The sequence below is a fragment of the Lynx rufus genome, unplaced genomic scaffold (assembly GCF_022079265.1).
Source record: "Lynx rufus isolate CCGP_SWC_20201006 ecotype Redwood Valley unplaced genomic scaffold, mLynRuf1.p SCAF_14, whole genome shotgun sequence".
NCBI classification, from domain to species: Eukaryota; Metazoa; Chordata; class Mammalia; order Carnivora; family Felidae; genus Lynx; species Lynx rufus.
The window spans coordinates 59,471,378-59,496,296 of NW_025814828.1; the positions used below are offsets into that span (position 1 = coordinate 59,471,378).

The following is a 24,919-nucleotide window of genomic DNA, read 5'->3' on the forward strand; positions in this document are numbered from 1 at the left end:
CCCACCCCCCATCAACCCTCAGTTTGTTCTCAGTTTTTAAGAGTCTCTTATGCTTTGGCTCTCTTCCACTCTAACCTCTTTTTTTTTCCTTCCCCTCCCCCATGGGTTTCTTTTAAGTTTCTCAGGATCCACATAAGAGTGAAACCATATGGTATCTGTCTTTCTCTATATGGCTTATTTCACTTAGCATAACACTCTCTAGTTCCATCCATGTTGCTACAAAGGGCCATATTTCATTCTTTCGCATTGCCATGTAGTACTCCATTGTGTATATGAACCACAATTTCTTTATCCATTCATCAGTTGATGGACATTTAGGTTCTTTCCATAATTTGGCTATTGTTGAGAATGCTGCTATAAACATTGGGGTACAAGTGCCCCTATGCATCAGCACTCCTGTATCCCTTTGGTAAATTCCTAGCAGTGCTACTGCTGGGTCATAGGGTAGGTCTATTTTTAAATTTTTAAGGAAGCTCCACACTGTTTTCCAGAGTGGCTGCACCAATTTGCATTCCCACCAACAGTGCAAGAGTGTTCCCGTTTTTCCACATCCTCTCCAGCATCTATAGTCTCCTGATTTGTTCATTTTGGCCACTCTGACTGGCATGAGGTGATATCTGAGTGTGGTTTTGATTTGTATTTCCCTGATGAGGAGCGACGTTGAGCATCTTTTTATGTGCCTGTTGGCCATCTGGATGTCTTCTTTAGAGAAGTGTCTATTCATGTTTTCTGTCCATTTCTTCACTGGATTATTTGTTTTTCGGGTGTGGAGTTTGGTCAACTCTTTATAGATTTTGGATACTAGCCCTTTGTCCAATATGTCATTTGCAAATATCTTTTCCCATTCCGTTGGTTGCCTTTTAGTTTTGTTGGTTGTTTCCTTTGCTGTGCAGAAGCTTTTTATCTTCATAAGGTCCCAGTAATTCATTTTTGCTTTTAATTCCCTTGCCTTTGGGGATGTGTCAAGTAAGAAATTGCTACGGCTGAGGTCAGAGAGGTCTTTTCCTGCTTTCTCCTCTAGGGTTTGGATGGTTTCCTGTCTCACATTTGGGTCCTTTATCCATTTTGAGTTTATTTTTGTGAATGGTGTGAGAAAGTGGTCTAGTTTCAACCTTCTGCATGTTGCTGTCCAGTTCTCCCAGCACCATTTGTTAAAGAGGCTGTCTTTTTTCCATTGGATGTTCTTTCCTGCTTTGTCAAAGATGAGTTGGCCATACGTTTGTGGGTCTAGTTCTGGGGTTTCTATTCTATTCCATTGGTCTATGTGTCTGTTTTTGTGCCAATACCATGCTGTCTTGATGATTACAGCTTTCTAGTAGAGGCTAATGTCTGGGATTGTGATGCCTCCTGCTTTGGTCTTCTTCAAAATTCCTTTGGCTATTCGGGGCGTTTTGTGGTTCCATACGAATTTTAGGATTGCTTGTTCTAGTTTCGAGAAGAATGCTGGTGCAATTTTGATTGGGATTGCATTGAATGTGTAGATAGCTGTGGGTAGTATTGACATTTTGACAATATTTATTCTTTCAATCCATGAGCACGGAATGTTTTTCCATTTCTTTATATCTTCTTCAATTTCCTTCGTAAGCTTTCTATAGTTTTCAGCATAGAGATCTTTTACATCTTTGATTAGATTTATCCCTAGGTATTTTATGCTTCTTGGTGCAATTGTGAATGGGATCAGTTTCTTTATTTGTCTTTCTGTTGCTTCATTATTAGTGTATAAGAATGCAACTGATTTCTGTCCATTGATTTTGTATCCTGCAACTTTGCTAAATTCATGTATCAGTTCTAGCAGACTTCTGGTGGAGTCTGTCGGATTTTCCATGTATAAAATCATGTCATCTGCAAAAGGTGAAAGCTTAACTTCATCTTTGCCAATTTGGATGCCTTTGATTTCCTTTTGTTGTCTGATTGCTTATGTTAGAACTTCCAACACTATGTTAAATAACGACAGCCTTTAATTTGAAGTCTAGTTCGTCTGACATAAGTATGGTTACTCCAGCTTTCTTTTGACTTCCAGTATCATGATAAATAGTTCTCCATCCCCTCACTGTCAATCTTAAGGTGTCCTCAGGTCTAAAATGAGTCTCTTGTAGACAGCAAATAGATGTGTCTTGTTTTTTAATCAATTCTGATATCCTATGTCTTTTGCTTGCAGCATTTAATCCATTTGCATTCAGTGTTACTATTGAAACATATCAGTTTAGAATCATTGTGATGCCTGTAGGTTTCATGCTTGTAGTGATGTCTCTGGTAGTTTGTGGTTCTTGCAACATTTCACTCACAGAATCCCCCTTAGGATATCTTGTAGGGCTGGTTTAGTGGTGATGAATTCCTTCAGTTTTTGTTTCTTTGGGATGACCTTTATCTTTCCTTCTGTTCTGAATAACAGACTTGCTGGATAAAGGATTCTCGGCTGCAATTTTTTTTCTGTTTGTCACATTAAAGATTTCCTGCCATTCCTTTCTGGCCTGCCAAGTTTCAGTAGATAGTTCTGCCACTAGCCTTATTGGTCTCCTTTTATATGGTAGAGCATGTTTATCCCTGGCTGCTTTCAGAATCTTTTCTTTATCCTTGTATTTTGCCAGTTTCACTATGATATATCGTGCAGAAGATCGATTCAAGTTTCATCTGAAGGGAGTCCTCTGTACCTCTTGGATTTCAATGCCTTTTTCCTTCCCCAGATCAGGGAAGTTCTCAGCTATCATTTGTTCATGTACACCTTCAGCCCCTTTCTCTCTCTCTTCTTTTTCAGGAATTCCTATGATATGGATATTGTTCCGTTTGACTGCATCTCTTAGTTCTCTAATTCTCCCTTCATACTCCTGGATTTTTTTATCCCTCTTTTTCTCAGCTTCCTCTTTTTTCATAATTTCATCTTCCAATTCATCTATTCTCTTCTCTGCCTCTTCAATCTGAGCTGCGGTCACCTACATTTTATTTTGCACCTCATTTATGGCATTTTTTTAGCTCCTCATGACGATTTCTTAGTCTCTTGATCTCTGTAGCAATAGATTCTCTGCTGTCCTCTATACTTTTTTCAAGCCCAGCGATTAATTTTATGACTTTTGTTTTAAATTCTTGTTCCATCATATTGTTTAAATTGTTTTTGATCAATTTGTTAACTGTCGCTATTTCCTGGAATTTCTTTTGAGGAGATTTCTTCCGTTTCGTCATTTTTGATAGTCCCTGGAGTGGTGTGGAACTGCGGGGCATTTCCCCTGTGCTGTCTGGATTAACTTGTGTTGGTAGGCGGGGCTGCAGTGAGACCTGATGTCTGTCCCAGCCCACCTCTGGGGCCACTGTCAGAGTGGTATGTACCTTATCTTCCCCTCTCCCAGGGGCAGGACTCACTGTGGAGTGGTGTGGCCCCTGTCTGGGCTATCTGCACACTGCCAGGGTTGTTGTGCTGCTTTGATGGGATCTGGCATATTAGATGGGGAGCATCCTCAGTGTGCACAGGGGTGGGAAGGGCAGGCTCAGCTTGCTTTGCTGTTGGTGGTCCCCTGCCGCACTGGAGGGAGGCAGACCAGTTGGAAGCATGGATCCACAGAAGCACAGCATTGGGTGTTTGCGTGGTGCAATCAAGTTGGGTGACTGGAACTGGTTCCCTTTGGGATTTTGGCTGGGGGATGGGAGAGGGAGATGGCGCTGGCCAGCGCCTTTGTTCCCCACCGAGCTGAGGTCTGTCTTCTGGGGCTCAACAACTCTCCCTCCTGGTGTCCTCTTGCCCCCCCCCCGCCCCCACTCTCTCAGTAGATCTGTTGACTTTTAACCTTCCCGATGTTCAGTCCCACTGGCTTTCAGAACTCACGGAGTCTGGGCCCTCCACTTTTGCAAGGTCTCTGTCTTGTCTGGGGGGTTGCCCCTCTACTGCCCCGGCTCCCTCCCACCAGTCTGTGTAGCACACACCGCCTCACTGCCCTTCCACACTCCTCTGTGGGTCTCTTGTCTATACTTGGCTCTGGAGAGTCCATTCTGCTAGTCTTCTGGTGATTTTCTGGGTTATTTAGGCAGGTATGGGTGGAATCTCAGTGATCAGATGGACGACGTGAGCCCAGTGTCCTCCTATGCTGCCATCTTCCCCTAAAACCTCTGTCTATAGAGCTTATTTTAGGGTACTACTCTTTTAGAGATCTCAGAACTTCTCTATTGTGATTTTTCATTTATCTCATTTTCTTTTTTTTTTTTAATATGAAATGTATTGTCAAATTGGTTTCCATACAACACCCAATGGTCCTCTCAGCAGGTGCCCTCCTCAATGCCCATCACCCACTTTCAACTAGACTACAACCTCCATAAAGGAAGAATGCATGTTTATCTTGCTTTTGATTGTATTCCTAGTGCTCAGCACTGAACAGGTGCATAATAGGTGCTCAAATATTTATTCAGTTGAACCAAACATGGTTTTCTGTGTCATGTTGCCTCTGTCCTTGTTAGCAAACAAGTTAAACCTACATGAATAATTGACCCTTCTTTTTTATTGTGATGGCAAACTTACATATTTCAAAAAGAACATAGTAAAATTTTGTGACTAAGTTTTTTAGGTGGTGGTGAGACTTTTGAATTACATACAATTTAGTTGTCCAATTTCTGTATGAGAGTAATTACATGGTTTTTATAAAACGTTGTATTACCATGTAACAGCCATAGGAGTTGAATCTTTATATCTTGCTGTTTTTGTTAATTTCTGTCTGAGAAAATTAAAACTTAATTTTCTTACAATAATGACTCTTGCATTTCAATCAGAACTTCAGCATTAGAATTTATACATAAATCAGCCATTTGTCTTTTTCTTAAGGGGTTGAGACTCTGGAGTGATACTTTTATGATTATACAATAGTCATATAATACTATACTACGTTGTATTTAATATAATTCATCACAAATGAAGTTTAATAAACTCTAATTGCTTGACTAATGCACAAGCTTATTGCTTTTCTAGAGTTGATTTTAATGAAAATATACGGTCGCTATACTCATTGGTGCAATATGCCCTCATCGTAATGATTCTTATAATTCGATTTGCATAGTGAAAGCTTACTAAAATGACTTTAATCAGTGCTTGGATTCATGGGTGTGACTCTAATAAAGTTTCTTTTTTGACCACTTTTGTTTTTCTGTTTAAAAAAATTTAACTCGACAGTAGTGCTATAGTTCATACACAAGAGTAAAATCTAAAATGTCTGCTTACATCTCATGTGTGAGAGAGATGGATGTAAATTACATTCAGATAAAATTTGAGACTTTGTCCCTGTAGAAGGTCCTCATAAATGTAAAAAAATGAGGATAATAAATCTTTAAAATATTTTTTTGTAATTGAGTATCGTTGACACACAATGTTACATTAATGTCACATGTACAATATATGATTCAACTTCTTTATTTGTTATGTTATGTTCACCACAAGTATAGATGAAAATTTAATACACCATGTAAAAATATCTTTTAAAGGTCAGTTTATGTAAAAATGACTGTTTAATCTTGTCAAACAGCTCTTTACACTTCCCTGAACTTTTTCTTTTGGTGGTGTTTTTTATTATTGCCAGCTCCTTTCCTATGTTTCTTTTTTGACTGATACATAAAGACACTTGCTTGGCAGAAAAAAAATTATTTTCTTTAAAATTTTTTTTAAGTTTTATTTATTTATTTTGAGAGAGAGAGAGAGAATGAGCAAGGGAGGGGCAGAGAGAGAGGGAGAGAGAGAATCAGTGTGGAGCCTGATGTGGGGCTCAAACTCACAAACAGACCATGACCTGAGCCCAAATCAAGAGTTGCAAGCTTCACTGACTGAGCCACCCAGGTGCCCCGAAAAAATTTATTTTCTATTGAAGATAATTTAAATATGACATATCCAATAACCTATTTTATTATTTACTCTTCTGGAGGATTTATATATTTATTTTTATTTTATGGGAATCAAATTTTTGTCATTTATACAAACATGTCTTTTTTTTTAATTGAAGTATAATTAACATCAATGTTATATTCATTTTAGGTATACAATGTAGTGATTCAACAATTCTATACACCCGAATCCCTCCTTCCACCTTCCCCTGGTAACTATCAATTTATTCTCTATAGTTAAGAGTGTGTTTCTTGGTTTGTGTCTCTCTCTTTTTCCCTTTGATTATTTGCTTTGTTTCTTAAGTTACATATATGTGTGAATTCATATGGTATTTGTCCTTCTCTGGCTTATTTTGCTTAGCATTATACTCTAATTCCACCTGTGTCATTGCAAAATGACAAGCTTTCATTCTTTTTTATGGCTAAGTAATATTCCAGGTGATATATATATATATATATATATATATATATATATATATATACACACACACACGCATACATACATACACACATATGTATATATATCACATCTTCTTTATCCACTGGGTGGACACTTGGCTGCTTCCATAATTTGGCTATTGTAAATAATGCTGGTATAAACATCAGGGTGCATGTATCACTTTGAATTTGCATTTTTATATGCTTTGTGTAAAACCCTAGTAGTGCAATTGCTGGATTGTAAGGTAGTTCTGTTTTTTAACGTTTTGAGGAACGTCCATATTTTCCATACTGGCTGCCCCAGTTTGCATTCCTACCAACAGGGCACAATGATTCCTTTTTCTCTACATCCTCACTAACACTTGTTTCTTGAGTTTCTTATTTGGGCCATTCTTACAAGTGAGAGGTGATATCTCATTGTAGTTTTGATTTGTGTTTCCCTGATGATGAGTTGATGGTGAACATCTTTCCATGTGTCTATTGCCCATCTGGGTGTCCTCTTTGGAGAAATGTCTGCTCATGACTTCTGTCCATTTTTAAATTGGATTGTTTATTGTTTGTATGTTTATTTGTATAAGTTTTTTTTATAATTTTGGATACTAACCTTTTATTGGATGTATAATTTGCAAATATCTTTTCCCATTCAATAGGCTGCCTTTTAGTTTTGTTGATTGTTTCTTTTGCTGTGTAGAATCTTTTTATTTTGATGTTATCCCAATAGATTATATTTGCTTTTGTTTCCCTTGCCTCAGGAGACAGATGTATTAAGAAGCTGCTACCACTGGTGTGAAAGTTTATGATTTCAGGTCTCACATTTAAAAAATATAGGGGCGCCTGGGTGGCTCAGTTGGTTGAGCTTATGACTTTGGCTCAGGTCATGATCTCATGGTTTGTGAGTCAAGCCCTGCGTCGGGCTCTGTGCTGACAGCTCGGAGCCTGGAGCCTGCTTTACAGTCTGTGTCTCCCTCTCTCTCTGACCCTCCCCTGTTCATGATCTACCTCTCTCTGTCTCAAAAATAAATAAACATTAAAAAAATTAAAAAAATATATATATATATTTTAATGTTCGTTTATTTTTGAGAGAGAGAACAAATGTGCGTGTGAGAAGGGGAAGGACAGAGAGAGAGGGAGACACAGAATCCAAAGCAGGCCTCAGGCTCTGAGCCATCAGCACAGCGCCAAATGTGGGGCCTGAATCCACGAACCACAAGATTATGACCTGAGCTGAAGTCAGACACTTAACCAATTGAGCCACCCAGGCACCCCAGGTCTCACATTTAGATCCTTAACCTATATTGAGTTTATTATTCTGTGTGTTGCAAGAAAGTGGTACAGTTTTATTCTTTCACGTGTAGCTATCCAGTGTTCATAGCACCATTTGTTGAAAAGACTGTATTTTTCTCATTGGATAATCTTTCCTACTTTCTTGAAGATTAATTGGCTATATAGTTGCGAGTTCATTTTTGAGTTTTCTATTCTGTTCCATCCATCTTTGTATCTATTTTTGTGCCAGTACCATACTGTTTTGATTACTACAGCTTTGTATAACTTGAAGTCTGGAATCATGATACCTCTAGTTTTGTTTTTCTTTTTCAGGATTGCTTTGACTACTTGGGGTCCTTTGTGGTTGCATACAAATTTTAGGATTCTTCTAGTTCCGTGAAAAACGCTGTTGGTATTTGATAGGGATTGCATTGAATGTGTAGATTGCTTTGGGTAGTATAGACATTTTAACAATGTTTGTTCTTCCAATCCATGAGGATGGAAGTTTTTCCATTTCTTTGTGTCCTCATGAATTTTTTCCATCAGCATTTTATAGTTTTCAGGGAACAGGTCATTCACCTCTTTGGTTAAGTTTATTTCTATGTATTTTATTATTTTTGATGCAACTCTAAATGGGATTGTTTTCTTACTTTCTCTTTCTGCAGCTTCATTATTAGTGTATAGAAGTGCTACAGATTTCTGTATATTGATTGTTTAATCCTGTAACCCTACTGAATTCATTTATCAGTTCTAGGATTTTTTTTTTTTTTTTTTGGTGGAGTGGGTTTTTGGGTTTTGGGATTTTTTGGTGGGTTTTCTACATATAGTATCATGTCATATGTAAATAGTGGAAGTTTTACTTCTTTCTTACCAATTTGGATCCCTTTTATTTCTTTTTTTGCTCTCTGATTGCTGTGGCTAGGACCTGTACTAGTATGTTTAATAAAAGTGGTAAGAAGAACTTCGTTGTCTTGTTGCTGACCTTAGGGGAAAAGCTCTCAGTTTTTCCCCACTGAGTATGATTTTAGCTGTTGGATTTTCATGGATGGTCTTTATTATTTTGAGGTATGTTTCCTCCAAACCTGCTTTGTTGTGGGTTTTTATCATGAATGGATGTTTTAGTTTTTCAAATGCTTTTTCTTCATCTATTGAAATCATCATATGGTTTTTATCCTTTTTCTTATTGATGTGATGTAGTATGTTGATTGAGTTTTGAATATTGAACCATGCTTGAATCCTGGGAATAAATCTCACTTGATTGTGAATTATTTTTTAAATGTATTGTTAGATTTGATTTGCTAGTATTTTGTTGTGGATTTTTGTACCTATGTTCATTAGGGATATTGGCCTATAGTTCTCTTTTTTAATGGTGTCTTTATCTGGTTTTGGTATCAGGGTAATGCTGGCCACATAGAATGAGTTGAGAAGTTGTCTTTCCTCTTCTATTTTTTAGAATAATTTGAGAAGAATCAGTATTAATTCTAAGAATAGGTATTAATTCTTCTTTATATGTTTGGTAGAATTCACCTGTGAAGCCATCTGGTCTTGGATATCTGTTTGTTGCAAGTTTTGTTTGATTACTGATTCAATTTCATTGCTGGTAATAGGCATGTTCAAATTTTCTATTTCTATTTCACTTTTGTTAGTTTATATGTTTCTAGGAATTTAACTGTTTCTTCTAGGTTGTCCATTTTGTTGGCATATTGTGTTTCATAATATTCTCTTATAACTGTATTTTTGTGGTGTTGTTTGTTATTTCTTCTCTGTCATTGGTGATTTTATTATTTGAGTACTTTCTCTCTTTTTCTTGATAAGACTGGCTAGAGGTTTACTAATTAATTTTTTCAAAGAACCAGCTCCTGGTATCATTGATCTGTTCTATGGGTTTTTTTAGGTTCTATATCATTTATTTCTTCTGAAATCTTCATTAATTTCTTCCTTGTGCTGGTTTCAGGTTTTGTTTGTTGTTCTTTTTCTACCTCCTTCAGATGTAAGGTTAGGTTGTTTGAGATTTTTCTTGCTATAAACTTCTCTCTTAGAACTGCTTTTGCTTTATCCCCAAATTTTGGGACCATTGTGTTTTTACTTTGATTTGTTTCCATGTACGTTTTAATTTCTTCTTTGATTTCCTGGTTGACCCATTAATTGTTCAGTAGTATATTGTTTAAGTTCCACGTATTTGTGGCTTTCCAGATTTTCTCTTGTGGGCGATTTCTAGTTTCATAGCATCGTGGGCAGAAAAGATGTATGGTATGACTTAAATCCTGAATTTGTTAAGGCTTGTTTTATGGCCTATATGTTATCTATTCTGGAGAATGATCAGTGTGCCCTTGAGAAGAATGTGTATTCTGCTGTTTTAGAATGCAGTGCTCTAAATATATCTGTTAGATCCATGTGGTTCATTGTGTCATTTAAAGCCATTGTTTCCTTGTTCATTTTTTCTGCTTAGATGATTTGTCCGTTGATGTAAGTGGGGTATTTAAGTTCCCTATTATTATTGTGTTATTATTGATTCATTCCTTTATGTTTGTTATTAACTATTTAATATATTTGTGTGCTTCTAATGTTGAGGGTATAAATTTTTACAACTGTTATATATTCTTGTATAATTCCCTTTATTATTACATACTCTCTCTCCATCTTTGTCTCTTGTTAGTCTTTGTTTTAAAGTCTACTTTGTCTGATATAAATATTGCTACTGTGGCTTTCTTTTGATATTTTTTTGCATCATAGATGTTTTTCTATCCCCTCACTTTTGATCTGCAGATGTCTTTAGGTCTAAAATGAGTGTCTTATAGGCAGCATATAGATGGGTCTTATTTTCATCCATTCTGACACCCTATGTCTGTTGATTGGAGCATTTAGTCTATTTACTTTCAAAGTAATTATTGATAGATATATATATATATATTACCATTTTATTACTTGTTTTGTGTTTGCTTCTGAAGACTTTCTCTGATTCTTTCTTGTATGTCTCTCTTTTATGGTTTGCTGATTTTTTTAGTGATATATTTGGAATTTTTCTCTTTATTCTTTGAATTTTTATTAGTTGTTTTTAATGTATGGTTACCATTCTGTTTGTATATAATCTCTTCTTCATATAACAGTCTATATTAAGTTGATGGTCATATAAGTTTGAACCCATTCTTGTCCCCATGTTTTAGGTATATGGTGTCATATTTTATATCATTTTATTTTGTGGGGTCTTTAACTTTTTTTACAGAAAAATATATTTTTACTACTTTTGTATCTCATACCTTCATACTGCCACTTTTGGTTTCTCCTTTCCACTCAGAGTCCACTTTAGTATTTCTTACAGGGTTGGTTTAGTGGTCATGGACTCCTTCAGTGTTTGTTTGTCTGGGACACTTTGTCTCTCCTCCTGTTCTGAATGATATCCTGGCTCGATAGAGTATTCTTGGCTGCTGATTCAGCACTTTGAATATGCCATGCCCCTCCCTTTTGGTTTGCCAAGTTTCTGATGAAAAATCCCCTGCTATCCTTATGGGGCTTCCTTTTGTATGTTATGTCTTCTTTGGTCTTGCTGCTTTATAACTTTTTCTTTTTCGCTATATTTTGGCGATTTAAATACAATATATCTTGGTGTGGGTCAGCTTTTGTTGATTTTGATGGGATTTCCCTTAGTCTCCTGAATCTGGATATCTGTTTCCTTCCTCAAATTAGGGAAGTTTTCAGCTATTATTTCTTTTAATAAATTTTCTGCCCCCTTTTCTCTGTCTTCTCCTTCTGGGACTCCTGTACTATAAATGTTATACATTTGATAGAGTCACTGTATTCCCTAAATCTATTCTCATTTTGCACAATTATTTTTTCTTGCTTTTGTGCAGCTTGGCTAGTTTTCATTACTCTGCTTTCTAGGTCATTAATTACTCCCTCTGCTTTTTCCAGCCTTCTCTTCATTCCATCAAGAATGTTTCTCAGTTCATTTATGCCTTTTATCTCTGTGTTATTCCTTATCTCTGTGTTATTTGTCTCACTCATGTCTTCCACTGTCTCCTCAAGCCAAGTGAGTACCCTTATGATTATTGCTTTACATACTCCATCAGGCATGTTACTTATATCTGTTTCACTTAGATCGCTGGCTGTGGTTTTGTCCTGTTCTTTCATATGGGATATATTTCTCTGTCTTCTCATTTTGTGTAAGTCTCTGTGTCTGTTTTTCTGTGTTAGGGAAGTCAGCTATGTCTCCTGTTCTTGTGGGTCATGGCGTTATGAAGAAGAGGTCCTGTAGTGGTTTTCCCTATTTCCCAGGGTCTGGCATTTTGGGCAGTGTCTTCTAGTGTGCTCTGTGTACTGTAATGTTTTTTCCTGGCCACTTTATCCTTCAGGCCAGTCATCTGCAGAGACTTTCTTTGCCTTTTGTGAGCAATGTTTGGTCCCTGGACTGAATGTGGCCCATTTTGACTAGGTATGCTCTGGTCTGCTTGTGAAATGAGACCTTTTCACTGCTGCCAAAACCAATACTGCAAATACCCCAAGTGGGTGGATGCAGTGTGAGAAGAGGTTTAGACTAGTCTCGATTCAGAGGTCCACAGCACTGCCACTGAGGCAAGTGAAAGTGGCACTTCCAGAATTGTGGTTCTACCGGGGTATGGAGAGTGGGGTTTGGTGTAAGCAAGTTAGGTAGCAAGTGTTGGCACAGCAATGTTTTCCACAGGTAGCCCTGTGCTTATGAAGAAAGGCAGCAGAGGGAAATGGCACCTGCCATTGCCGCCTCTCTGGGATGCATTCTGAAATGAGCAAATAAACTCCCCATATTGTGGCCTAGGTGCTCTTCAGATCACTGTTGCCATGCTGTTTGTCCATAGGTCTTTTTGCCTGCCTGCCTTCTCTCCAAGAGCAGCCCTAATATCCTCTAGGCTCTATTGCAGCCAAGCCCATGGACCTTTACAATTCCAGGGTTTAAGCCCTGCTTCTTGTCAGAAGTCATGAAATTCAGCCCCTCTTACTTTCCAAGACAGTTTCTACAGGGATTTTATTTTCCCCTTGTGCTTCCCTGTATGTTAGTCTACCTCTCACTTTTCTCTGTGATTGCAGCTCCCTCCCTACTGCAGTGGGGAAGATGTTTCCCTCCCAAACTGTGTCTCTGCACTTCCTACCTTCTTCGATGTGGCCTTTTCTCTACCTTTAATTGTGGAGTTTGTTCTGTCAATTTTTATGTCAATTTCTGAGGTATTAGGTGATTTGATAGTTATCTAGTTGTTTTCTGGGATGAGGTGAGCCTAGGGTCCTCCTACCCCACTGCCATCTTCTAACCTTGGTGTTTCCATTTAAGTAGGATGGACAGATTGGGTCTCATTGAGCAAAAAACTCCTTTTAAGGAGGGATTATGGAGTAATGGATATGGAAATATGGAAATCGAAAAGGGTATTCCAGGCAGCGGGAAGAGTCAGTGCATGTGTTTTATTGCATTATTGAAGAAGAGTAAGGTGGTCAGCGTGACTGGAGCTGAGGGAATTAAAGCGACAGTAGCAAGAAATGAGGTTAGAGGGGTCTGAAGAGAGTACAGATCAGTAGGGCCTTGCAGGATTACATGTAAGATGTGTTGGGGAAGGACTTTGGGTGCCAGGGGAATGCTCTTTGATAAGATGCTTGACTCCCTGGATAAAGATGTGAAAAGACAGTTAAAGGGGGTATCTGTGAATTTGAGATTACTATGAATTGTTTCAAGTCAGTAATTCAGTCCTAGTATTGTAGATCTTGATTATACTAACTGAAAAGTTGGTATGTTGACTGAAAGTTAGCATGCACTTGTAACCAGATAGATTTGTGGTCCTTGGACAGATCACTTAGCCTCTTTCAAGCTTCAGTTTCATCATTTGTAAAATGAAAAGTTTTGACCAGATTATCTTAAATTCTGCCCAACTTTAATAGTCTCTAATGCCATACTATGTGATTAAATATAGAAAAAAAATTAATAAAAAAAGTGAGAGTAGAAAATAAAACTCAAATTTCTTCCCATAAGAGAAGGTGGAAATATTACTAGCAATACTTTTTTTTTCTTGTTTCTGTACCCCATGATCAAACTGTCAACATACATTCAATTGAGATATATATTTAAAGCATTCTAGACATATTTAAACCTTAAGTTAGATAATTTGACTAAATTAAATCATATTTCACCTAATTTGCATTCTCACTTTGAAGATACAGATGTGCATTTAATTTTGAGTTTATAACCCCAAAGAATGGAAAAAGAAGAAAAGCAGCAATTGCTTGAAGAATTGTCTAATATACTTACTAATAAGACAGGTGGACAGGTACATATCTGGAATGTGGCAGGGTAGTTGAGGCACTTTTGATTTGACATTTCTCACTCCGATTTTATATTACAGGCAATCCTGAAGCTTGCCATGGGGCATAAAAGTTTTCTTTAACCCAGAAGGAAAATTAAAGAGAAAATGCCACATAGAGATAGTCCTGCTGTGGATTGATCTCTCTTAAAATGGCTTCAGTTCCCCCTTCTTTTTTCTCCTAGGCAATAAAGATTGATTGAGGTTTGTGTTAGCAGGATGTGATGAAGACCTCATACAGAAATGTAAATGTGTAGTGTCCCTGAGGGAATCAATGAATTAAAAGTAGAAAAAAATATATGTACATATAATAGTGTATTTGTCCTAGTTGATCCAGAGAAAGATGATCCTTAAAAGCATTTGGTTGGTGGTATTTGAAGAACAATTTCAAGAGATCCTGAGACCAAATAATTCTCACTTAGTTAGAACTCATAATGAATTCTCCTTACTAGTGGGATGACCACAGATTCCTTAGTAAAAAGGAATGTGAGCATGCACAACAAAGTTGATGCATATCATTTAGCTTCTGTTATAAGAACTAAATGTACAGGGTGTGGCAGAAAGATTAATTTCAATTCCTAATAGACAATTAAAAAATCTTTTTCCTTCCTAATCATAATTTTAATTAGCATTTCAACATATTTATGATATAATAATAACTGCCCTTCATGCTGATCATATGTTATTGTAAGATCTTGAATTGTTTTCTAAATCATGGAAGATTACTAAGTTATTAAATATTACTTTGCTTTAATGTAATATTGCTTTATTACTTTAGTATTGCTGCACTCTAGTTCTCCGAATAGTGGTGCGCATTTTATTGTTTGGTAGTTTGTATTAACCACTGTATTAATTACGATACACCATTTTCATTGCTTTTCAGCATTAGAAGTAGAAAATCCCATGCAAAAAACAAGTGTTGGAGTTTTTTAGAAATAGGTATATATTAACAGAATCAGTGAATTCAATTTTATCTAGAATATTTATAAAGATGTCTTTTAAATATCAGAGTAACTGAGTTCTACACTCAGCTATTTGATTACTATTAAATGTGACATTTCTCCTTTTTTAAAAAAATTATTTTAAAAACATTGTCAATTCTAAAACTTTGAACAAACTTGAAAGGGGTTATGATTTTGCTATATCTTTTCTCATGTTTGAGCACTATGGTAATGGTATCTGATCCAAATCTGACTTTGGGATCTTAAGTCAAATCAGTCTTTAAAAGACATAGGTATCCCCCCTACAAATCTTCATTTTTAATCCTTAAAATTTTTTTTCTCCTTTTGTAAAGAATGTATATAGTTATATATTTAAACTTGCTAATTCTTTTCGATTAGTTATAGTTAATAAGTAAATAAGCATCATTCAATTATTTGTTTGATCTATGAATTTCTCTTATCTGACAGGTATTTTTTTCCTTTTGATTTTAATAGAACATTCAAATAAAAACTTTGGCAGATGATGTGGTAAGGTGGTTTTAGTAGCATGTTGTTATGTTACTTATGCATGTTGCCTTTTTACTAAAGTGGGTGGACATTAAAGCATTGATGTATGTAAGATATAAAATGTCTAGATATTTACAAAGTATAGTAAAATGGACGATTCGTCAATAGAATGACTTTTCTTTTTTTGAAAAATCAGTATAAAGAATTATGAGAATTCAACAAGATTTTGATATCCTTAAACATACCTTAACCAAAATTTTAAAATCTCTATGTAAATCTAACCTGGAAAACAGCTATTTTTTTTTCCTTTTTGATAGCCAAGTAAATTGTGAATAAGTAAAAGATTAATATTAATATTAGGGGAAATTAATTTAATATAGAAAGCTAAGTTTATTACTTTAGCTAGATACGTGCTATTAAATTTAAAATCCGCAAATATTTTGAGCTGAGGCTATCATAGTAAAACTTATTAAAATTTATGGGCATAACATTTAAATATGCTCTTTCATAGCTAAACTTTAAAAAAATGATATTTTAAGCAGTGCCATTTTTTTCTTTGTGAAATTACAAATAATGTACAATATTATTTGTGATTTAAGGAGGTAAAAGTATGTGGCTTATATTCATTTTCTTATCAAGATATAGCTGAAAGCAAAAGCCAATTTTCTAGATAGAAATGAAAGGCATAGTGGAAAATCAAATATATATGTACATAATGCCACTCAGTAAAAAGCTAGCACTGCAAAAGTGACAATGAAGAGACAGGAACAAAGATTTTTTTTTTTAATTTTTTTTTTTTTTACGTTTATTTTTGAGACAGAGAGAGACGGAGCATGAACGGGGGAGGGTCAGAGAGAGGGAGACACAGAATCTGAAACAGGCTCCAGGCTCTGAGCTGGCAGCACAGAGCCCGATGCGGGGCTCGAACTCACGGACTGTGAGATCATGACCTGAGCCGAAGTCGGACGCCCAACCGACTGAGCCACCCAGGCGCCCCAGGAACAAAGATATTTTGATTTAATGCTCGATTGCATATTTAAATGCTTTTATGTCCACAATATTTGTTAGTGAAATTAGGCTGTTGGATATGTACTCAAACTTATTTGGGATTACTTAATATTTTTTCTTGAGTTGTTTGAAGATATAATACATATCTAAACCAATTTAATTTTCCTTAAATAGTTAAAAGAAAATTTGAATTAGTTCAAGATGATGTAAAGAAATGAATCTTTTTTTTTTTTAATTTTTTTTTTCAACGTTTATTTATTTTTGGGACAGAGAGAGACAGAGCATGAACGGGGGAGGGGCAGAGAGAGAGGGAGACACAGAATCGGAAACAGGCTCCAGGCTCTGAGCCATCAGCCCAGAGCCTGACGAAGAAATGAATCTTAATGTGAACACCGGGATAGGGACCAGGGACTTATAAATTTATCAAGTTACTTTTTTTCTGAAATGAGAGAGTTGGTCTAGATGATTTTCAAGTTTCTTCCCAATTCTAAAACACTATGATTTATATAATCTCTTTACAAGCAACCATATTCTAAAATCATTTTTGTAATCCTAAATAAGTTGCATAAAACTGGCCATATTTCTTTAAAAGTACATTTAATTTTAAGAAAGTGTTCTTTGAATCAAAATAAGAAGTATGTTCTTTTAATGGGGGGGTCAGTGGAAATTTACATAAGTTGGGGTAATAACTTCTGTGATGCTTTTTGTGTTTTTAAAATAATTTATGAGGACTCAGTAACATGACAGTGAAGATGCACTGTCCTCACATCTAACATATCTGCTTGTTTAACATGAGTTGATGGTATGCATGTGCTTTCTAACAGAAACCAGAATAAAACTGAGTTGCATTCAGTTTTATGGACCTTACTAATTTTTGATGTCTGATATTTTGTGGTTTAAAACAGATTGGGCTCTTTGTATGTACCTGGAGTCATTAACTCACTTTACATGAAATAGCAAGCTGATTATTAGAGATTGTGCTAATTATTAGAGATTATACGTGGAATCAATGGTACAGAATTAATATCTGTAAAACATCAAGTTCTTTATGATAGTATTTGTAGGAATAAGACATTTTTATTTATGTTACATTTTCCATTAAATAGAAAAGGTAATGTCTTGTTAATCCTCAATTTTTAGGGAAAAAAAGTAAAGGAAATAATAGTAACAAGAATAAAAAATAGTTAAGTACACTAAACATATGAACTTATTTGAATCTCATAATAACCCTGTGCAGTGTAGGTAATATCATTATTTATTTAAAATATATTAACTTGTTATCTGTATTTTAGAGATGAGAAAACAGAGAAAGAGCATGTAATTTGCACAGGGTTCCTCAGCTAATAAATGACAGATTCAAACCCAGGCAGTCTGGCTTCAGAGTCTTTGTTATTAACCATTATACTTGACCACTATGCTGGCAAGGTATCGGTAGATACTTGTCATAGTTTTTGGCACTTTGAAGAGAGAAACATTACTGTAATTTCCCACCTGAGAAGTGAATATTGGGGCTCTTTTTTATTCCTTTCTTTATTTCTCATAATTCAAAAGTTGCCACTATTGTCCCTCAAACAACTACACAACTTTGATGCAAGACTTTTATTTACTTATTTACAGTGTAAAGTGGAAATGACGAGGCACTAAGGTTTACTTTGGAGGACTACTTTTCACACCTCAGACTTCTGAGACTGAATTAAAAGGTTTCAAAATTGTGCAATCTCTAACTAGAAATTCTTGCTTAAAATAAGTTTGTCAAAAGACAGTATTATACTAAGTGCTATTTTGATGTTTCAGTACTTCATATTTATGATTCTGGATTTCTTTCTTAGAGTTTCTTATTTTTTTTTTCTTTTTGTAGCGTGACCGAATTACAAGTTTTAGAAAATCTACTGTCAAAAAAGAAAAACCTTTTATTCAGCATCCTATTGATTCTCAAGTTGCAATGAGTGAGTTTCCAGCAGCTCAGCCATTGTATGATGAACGATCGTTGAATTTGTCAGAAAAGGAAGTACTGGATCTTTTTGAAAAAATGATGGTAAGTTTGTACCTTACTTTTGTTGTAATTTTAAAATGTGTGTGCCCAGAGTATTACAGGTTTTTAAGTATGTGTGTTTGTATGGATTGTATTTATATCATGTAAAGGAGAGTCCAGAAACTTGTTGACACAACAGAACTATTTTCAGAAGTATGCTTTTTAAAATTTTTTAAATGTTTATTTTTGAGAGTGAGAGCGAAAGAGAGGGAGGGAGGGGCAGAGATAGAGGGAGACACAGAATCCGAAGCAGGCTCCAGGTTCTGAGCTGTCAACACGGAGCCTGACACGGGACTCAAACTCACAGACCACAGGATCATGACCTGAGCTGAAGTAAGATGCCTAGCCAACTGAACCACCCAGGTGCCCCTTCAGAAGTATGTTTTTTGAGTTGAGTTAAAATATCCTTACCTGACTATCACTTCCACTATGATCTCTGGAAAGCAAGGGCTGTCTTATTTGTGTCCTCTAGTATTTTGTGGTCTCCTGCACATTGAATCAGTTTTTCAATGAACTAATTTGTGTTTCTGTTTTTGGTGAAGAAAAACAGACCAAAGTTCACTTTCCGGAAAACAGCACAAGGTATCTTGTTGTTTATATGGAATAGAGTTAGGAAGACAGTAAAACAAACAGACAAGCAAAGAAATACACAGTAGAGGGGAAATAATGCCTGGAAGGAGAAGGAGAAGAAAAAGGAAGTAGGAGGACTCTAGGCTCAGCTCATTTCAGGAACACAACTAGATAACTACCAAATTATTCTAAATACCTCAGAAATTGACCTGAAGACTGACAGAACAAACTCCACAACTAAAGAGAGAAAAGAGGCCACATGGAGGAAGGTAGGAAGTGCATGCAAAGATATGGTTTAAGGGACAAACAGATAGATCACAGCTGCTGAGTAGGGGATGGAGCCATGGTCAAGTAGAAGGGAGAAAGAGAGAGAATGAGAGAGAGAGAGAGAGAGAGAGAGAGAGAGAGAGAGACGCACACAGGGGAGTGCACAAAGAGAACATTTCCTCAAATCCATTGACTTAGAAAATTTGATGGGCTGAATTTCCTGAGTTCTTGCAACCAGCAAGGCTTAAAGCCTGGAGTTTTAAAGGTCAACAGGTTTGGCTGGGATAGAGCCCTGAGGGCATTGCCCTGTGCCTTGAGAGAAGGCAGGCAAACAACCTAGGGACAGATGTCATTGAAACACCTGGGGCACACATGGGAGATTGTTTGCTGTTCTCTGATCTTGCCCCTGCGAGGCAGTGTTCACAGAGACACCTCTCTAGGAACAAAAGAGTAGGGACATAATTGGCTTTTCTCTCCTACAGAAGAAGAGACTTAGACAAAATGCAAAGACAAGGAATATATCCCAAATGAAAGAATAGGATAAGGCCTCAGCCAGAAATCTAAGCAAAACAGATATAAGTAACATGCCTGATAGAGTATTAAAAGCAACCTTCATAAGGATACTCACTGGGACTGAGAAAAGAAGATGTTAGTGACAGCCTAACTACAGAGATAAAAGAATTAAAAAAGAATCACAAATGAAGAGTGCAATAAACAAGATTAGAAATATCTGATGCAATGAACAGCAGGATGGAAGAAGTAGAGGAACTAATTAATGACCTAGAAGACAAAGTAATGGAAAGTAATGAAGCTGAGCAAAGGACACAATTATGCAAAATAAGAATAGACTTAGGGAACTCAATAACCATCAAATGGAATAACTTTTATATTATAGATTTTCAAGAAGAGAGAGATTAAGGGGGCAGAAGATTTATTTGAAGAAATAATAGCTGAAAACTTCCCTAATCTGGGATGGAAATAGACATCCAGTTCCAGGAGGCACAGAGAACTCCCATGAAAATCAACAAAAGCAGGCCAACACCAAGACATAGTGTATTTAAATTGGTAAAATATAGTCATAAAGAAAAGATCTTAAAAGCAGCAAGACAAAAGAAGTCCTTAACTTACAAGGGAAGACCCTTAAGGCTAGTGGCTGATTTCCCAACAGAAACTTGGTAAGCCAGAAGGGAGTGGCATACTATATTCAACTTGCTGAATGGGAAAAATCTGCAGCCAAGAATATTCTGTCAAGCAAGGCTAATGTTCAGAATAGAAGGCAAGGTAAAGAGTTTTCCAGACAAAAACTAATGGTGTTTGTGACCACTAAACCAGCCCTGCAAGAAATATTAAAGGGGACTCTTTGAGTGCAAAGGAGAGACCAAAAGTGACAGAATAAAGGCAAGAAATAGTAAAGCAATAAAAATGAATATTTTTTGTAAAAATCAGTTCAGGAACTCATACACACAGAAAGGAAAATATAGTGACATATACCTAAATTGTGGGGAGAAAAGGAGGAAAGAATAGGTTCAAATTTGAATGAACATCAACTTAATATAGAGTGCTATTTGCAGAAGAACTTATATACAAACTGAATGGTAACCATTTATCAAAAACCATTAATAAACATGCAATGAATAAAGAGAAAAAATCCTAATATATCACTAAAGAAAATCTGCAAACCATGAATGTGAGAAAGACAAGAAAAGATCAGAAAAAATCTCCAGAAACTATCACAAAAGAGGTAATAAAAATGACAATAAATATATATCAATAATAATTTGAATGTAGATGGATTGAATGCTCCAATCAAAAGACATAGAATGATAGAATGGATTAAAAAAACGCACAAGTCCATCTATATGCTGCCTACAAGACACTCATTTTAGACATACAGACAAATGTAGATTGAAAGTGAGGGGATGTAAAAACATCAATCATCCAAATCAATTTCCAAAGAAAGAGTAGCAATACTTATATTGTACAAGATAGACTTTTAAACAAAAAGTATAGCAAAAGATATTGAAAGGCACTATATAATAATAAAGGGTACAATCCAAAAAGAAGATATCACAATTTAAGTATTTATGAAACCAACATGGGAACATCCAAATCTATAAAATAATAACAAATATAAAGGAACTCATTGATAATAACACAAAAATCATAGGGGACTTTAACACCCCACGTACATCAGTGCAAAGATCATCTAAAGAAAATCAATAAGGAAACAATGACTTTGAATGACACACTGGACTAGATGGACTTAACACATATATTCAGAATATTCCATTCTTAAATAGCAGAAAACATTCTTTTCAAGTGCACATGGAACATTCTTTGGAACAGATTTCATGTTTGGTAACAAAACACGGCTCAGCAAATACAAAATTTTGAAGTCATACCATGCACCTTTTCTGACCACAATGCTATGAAACTAGAAGTCACCAACAAGAAAAAAATAGGGAAAGACAACAAATACATGGGGGTTAAACAACATGCTACTAAAGAATGAATGGGTCAATCAGGAAATCAAATAAGTAATAAAAAAATACATGGAAACAAATGAAAATAATGCATGGAAACAAATGAAAATAAGAACAGTCCAAAGCCTTGAGATGCAGCAAATGTGGTCATATGAGGGATGTATATAGCAATACAGGCCTACCTCAAAAAGCAAGAAAAAATTCAGACAACCTAACCTTACACTAAAGGATCTAGAAAGAACAACAAAAGAAGCCTAAAGCCAGCAGAATTAAGGAAATGATAAACTTCAGAGCAGAAATTAATGATATAGAAAGTTAAAAAAAAACAATAGAACAGATCAATGAATCCAGGACGTAGTTCTTTGAACAAAATTAATAAAATTGATAAACCTCTAGCCAAACATATCAAAGATTAAAGATAAATGACCCAAATAATAAAATCACAAAGGGGATAGGAGAAATAACAGCTAACACCACAGAAATGCAATTATAAGAGAATGTTATGAGAAACTATTTGCCCTCAAATTGGACAATCTGGAAAAATGGATCAGTTCCTACAAACATATAAACTACCAAAACTAAAATAAGAAGAAATAGAAAACTTAAACAGACCAATAACCAGCAAAGAAATTGAATCAGGAATCAAAAATCTCCCAGGGCACAGCAGTCCAGGACCAGATGACTTCATGGGCAAATTCTACCAGACATTTAAGAAGAGTTAATACCTGTTCTTCTCAACGTTTATTTATTTTTGGGACAGAGAGAGACAGAGCATGAACAGGGGAGGGGCAGAGAGAGAGGGAGACACAGAATCAGAAACAGGCTCCAGGCTCTGAGCCATCAGCCCAGAGCCTGACGCGGGGCTCGAACTCCCGGACCGCGAGATCGTGACCTGGCTGAAGTTGGACGCTTAACCGACTGCGCCACCCAGGCGCCCCAATACCTGTTCTTCTCAAACAAAAGCAGACCAGCACCAAGACATATTGTATTTAAATTGGCAAAATATAAAGAAAAAAAATTTTAAAGCAAGACAAAAGAAGATAAAAATAGAAAGGGAAGGAAAACTTCTAAATTCGTTCTGTGAGGTGAGCATTACCCTGATTCCAAAACTGGATAAAGACACCACACACACACACACACACACACACACAAAAAAAAAAAAAAAAAAAAAAAAAAAAGAGAGAGAGAGAGAGAGAAACTGCAGTGCCAATATCCCTTATGAACACGGATGCAGTAATTCTCAATAAAATATTAGCAAACCAAATCCAACAGTACATTAAAAGAAACATTTCTCAAGTGGCATTTATTTCCTGGGCTGCAAGGGTGGCTCAATATTTGCAAATCAATTAAAGTGATACACCACATTAATAAAAGAATGTATAAGAAACATATGATCCTTCCAAGAGATGCAGAAAAAGCATTTGACAAAGTACAACATCCATTCATGATAAAAACACTTAACAAAGTAGGTTTAGAGGGAAAATACCTGAGCATAATAAAGCCCATCTATAAAAAACCCACAGGTGATATAATCCTAAATGGGAATAAAATTAATGTTTTCCTCTACAGTCATGACAGGGATGTCCATTCTCACCACTTTTATTCAACATAGTACTGAAAGTCCTAGGCACAGAAATCAGAAAACTAGCAGTTGTACGTAGAGTATATCCAAACTGGTAAGGAAGAATATGGAACCACAAAAGACCCAGAATAGTCAAGGCAACCTTGACAAAGAAAAGGAAAGCTGATGGCATCAAAATCCTGGACTTCACATTATATTTCAAAGCTGTAGTAATTCCAACAGAGTACTGACACAAAAAGAGACACATAGATCAAAGAAAAGAATAGAAAACCCAGAAATGAACCCACAACTATATGGTCAATTAATCTTGACAAAGCAGGAAAGAATATCCAGTGGGAAAAAGACCATTTCATCAACAAATGGTATTTGGAAAATTGGACAGCAACATGCAAAAGAAAGAAACTGGAACTCTTTCTTTCTTTTTTTTTTAATTACTAAAAAAATTTTTCTTAATATTTGTTTATTTTTGAGACAGAGAGACACAGAGCATGAGCATGGGAGGGGCAGAGAGAGAGGGAGACGCAGAATCTGAAGCAGGGTCCAGGCTCTGAGCTATTAGCACAGAGCCTGATGTGGGGCTTGAACTCACGAACTGTGAGATTATGACCTGAGCCGATGTTGGACACTTAACCAACTGAGCCACCCAGGCGCCCCAAACTGGAACTCTTTCTTACACCATACACAAAAATAAATTAAAAGTAGATTAAAGACCTAAGTATAAGACCCAAAACCATAAAAATCATAGAAGAGAACATAGGCAGTAACTTTGTCATCAGCCACAGCAAATTCTTTCTAGATATATCTCCTGAGGCAAGGGAAACAAAAACAAAAATAAACTTTTGGGACTACATGAAAAAGCTGCACAGCAAAGGAAACAATCAAGAAAACTAAAAGGCAGCCTATGGAATTGGAGAAGATATTTATAAATGAGTTAACTGATAAAGGGTTACTATCCACAGTATATGAAGAATTTAGAAAACTCATCACCCAAAAGACTAATAATCCAATTTAAAAAAATGGATAGAAGAAATGAATAATTTTCCATGAAGATATCCACATGGCCAAAAGACACATGAAAAGATGCTCAACATCACTGATCATCAGGGATTTGCAAATCAAAACTACATTGAAATATCACCTTATACCTGTTAGATGGCTAAAATTAACAGCAGAAGAAACAGCAATTGGAGAGGATGTAGAGAATATGAAACCCCTCTATACTTTTGGTGGGAAAGCAAAATGATGCAGTCATTGTGGAAAAGTATGAAGGTCCCTCAGAAAGTTAAAAATAGAAGTACTCAAGTGATTAGGAAGATGGTGACATAGGAGGACTCTGGACTCACCTCGTCCTGCTGATCGCTTAGATTCCACCCACATCTGCCTAAATAACCCAGAAAAGCGCCAGAAGACTAGCACAACGGACTCTCCAGAGCCAAGCGTAGACAAGAGGATCACGGAAGAGGGTAGGAAGGGCAGAGAGGCAGTGCATGCTACAGGGACTGGCGGGAAGGAGCTGGGAGGTGGAGGGGCAGCCCGCCGGACAAGGCAGAGCCCCTGAAGTCTGGCTTGCAAAAGCGGAGGGGCCAGACTCCGTGAGTTCTGACAGCCAGAGGGACTTAACATCTGGAATGTTAAAACTCAACAGCTCTACTCCTGGAGAACAGGGA

General features: G+C 36.3%; 1 protein-coding gene across 2 annotated transcripts in view; it reads left to right on the forward strand.

Annotated features, from left to right (window-relative positions):
• The window catches only part of DIAPH2 (diaphanous related formin 2), a 1,004,420-nt gene that overhangs the window by 43,594 nt on the left and 935,907 nt on the right, over nt 1-24,919 (forward strand). The window contains exons 2-3 of one of the 2 annotated variants that reach the window (XM_047076289.1): nt 15,299-15,331; nt 18,177-18,353. In XM_047076289.1, coding sequence (XP_046932245.1) covers nt 15,299-15,331; nt 18,177-18,353 — 210 coding nt within the window. The remainder of the gene's footprint in view (nt 1-15,298; nt 15,332-18,176; nt 18,354-24,919) is intronic. The other variant, XM_047076288.1, reaches the window with a different exon arrangement.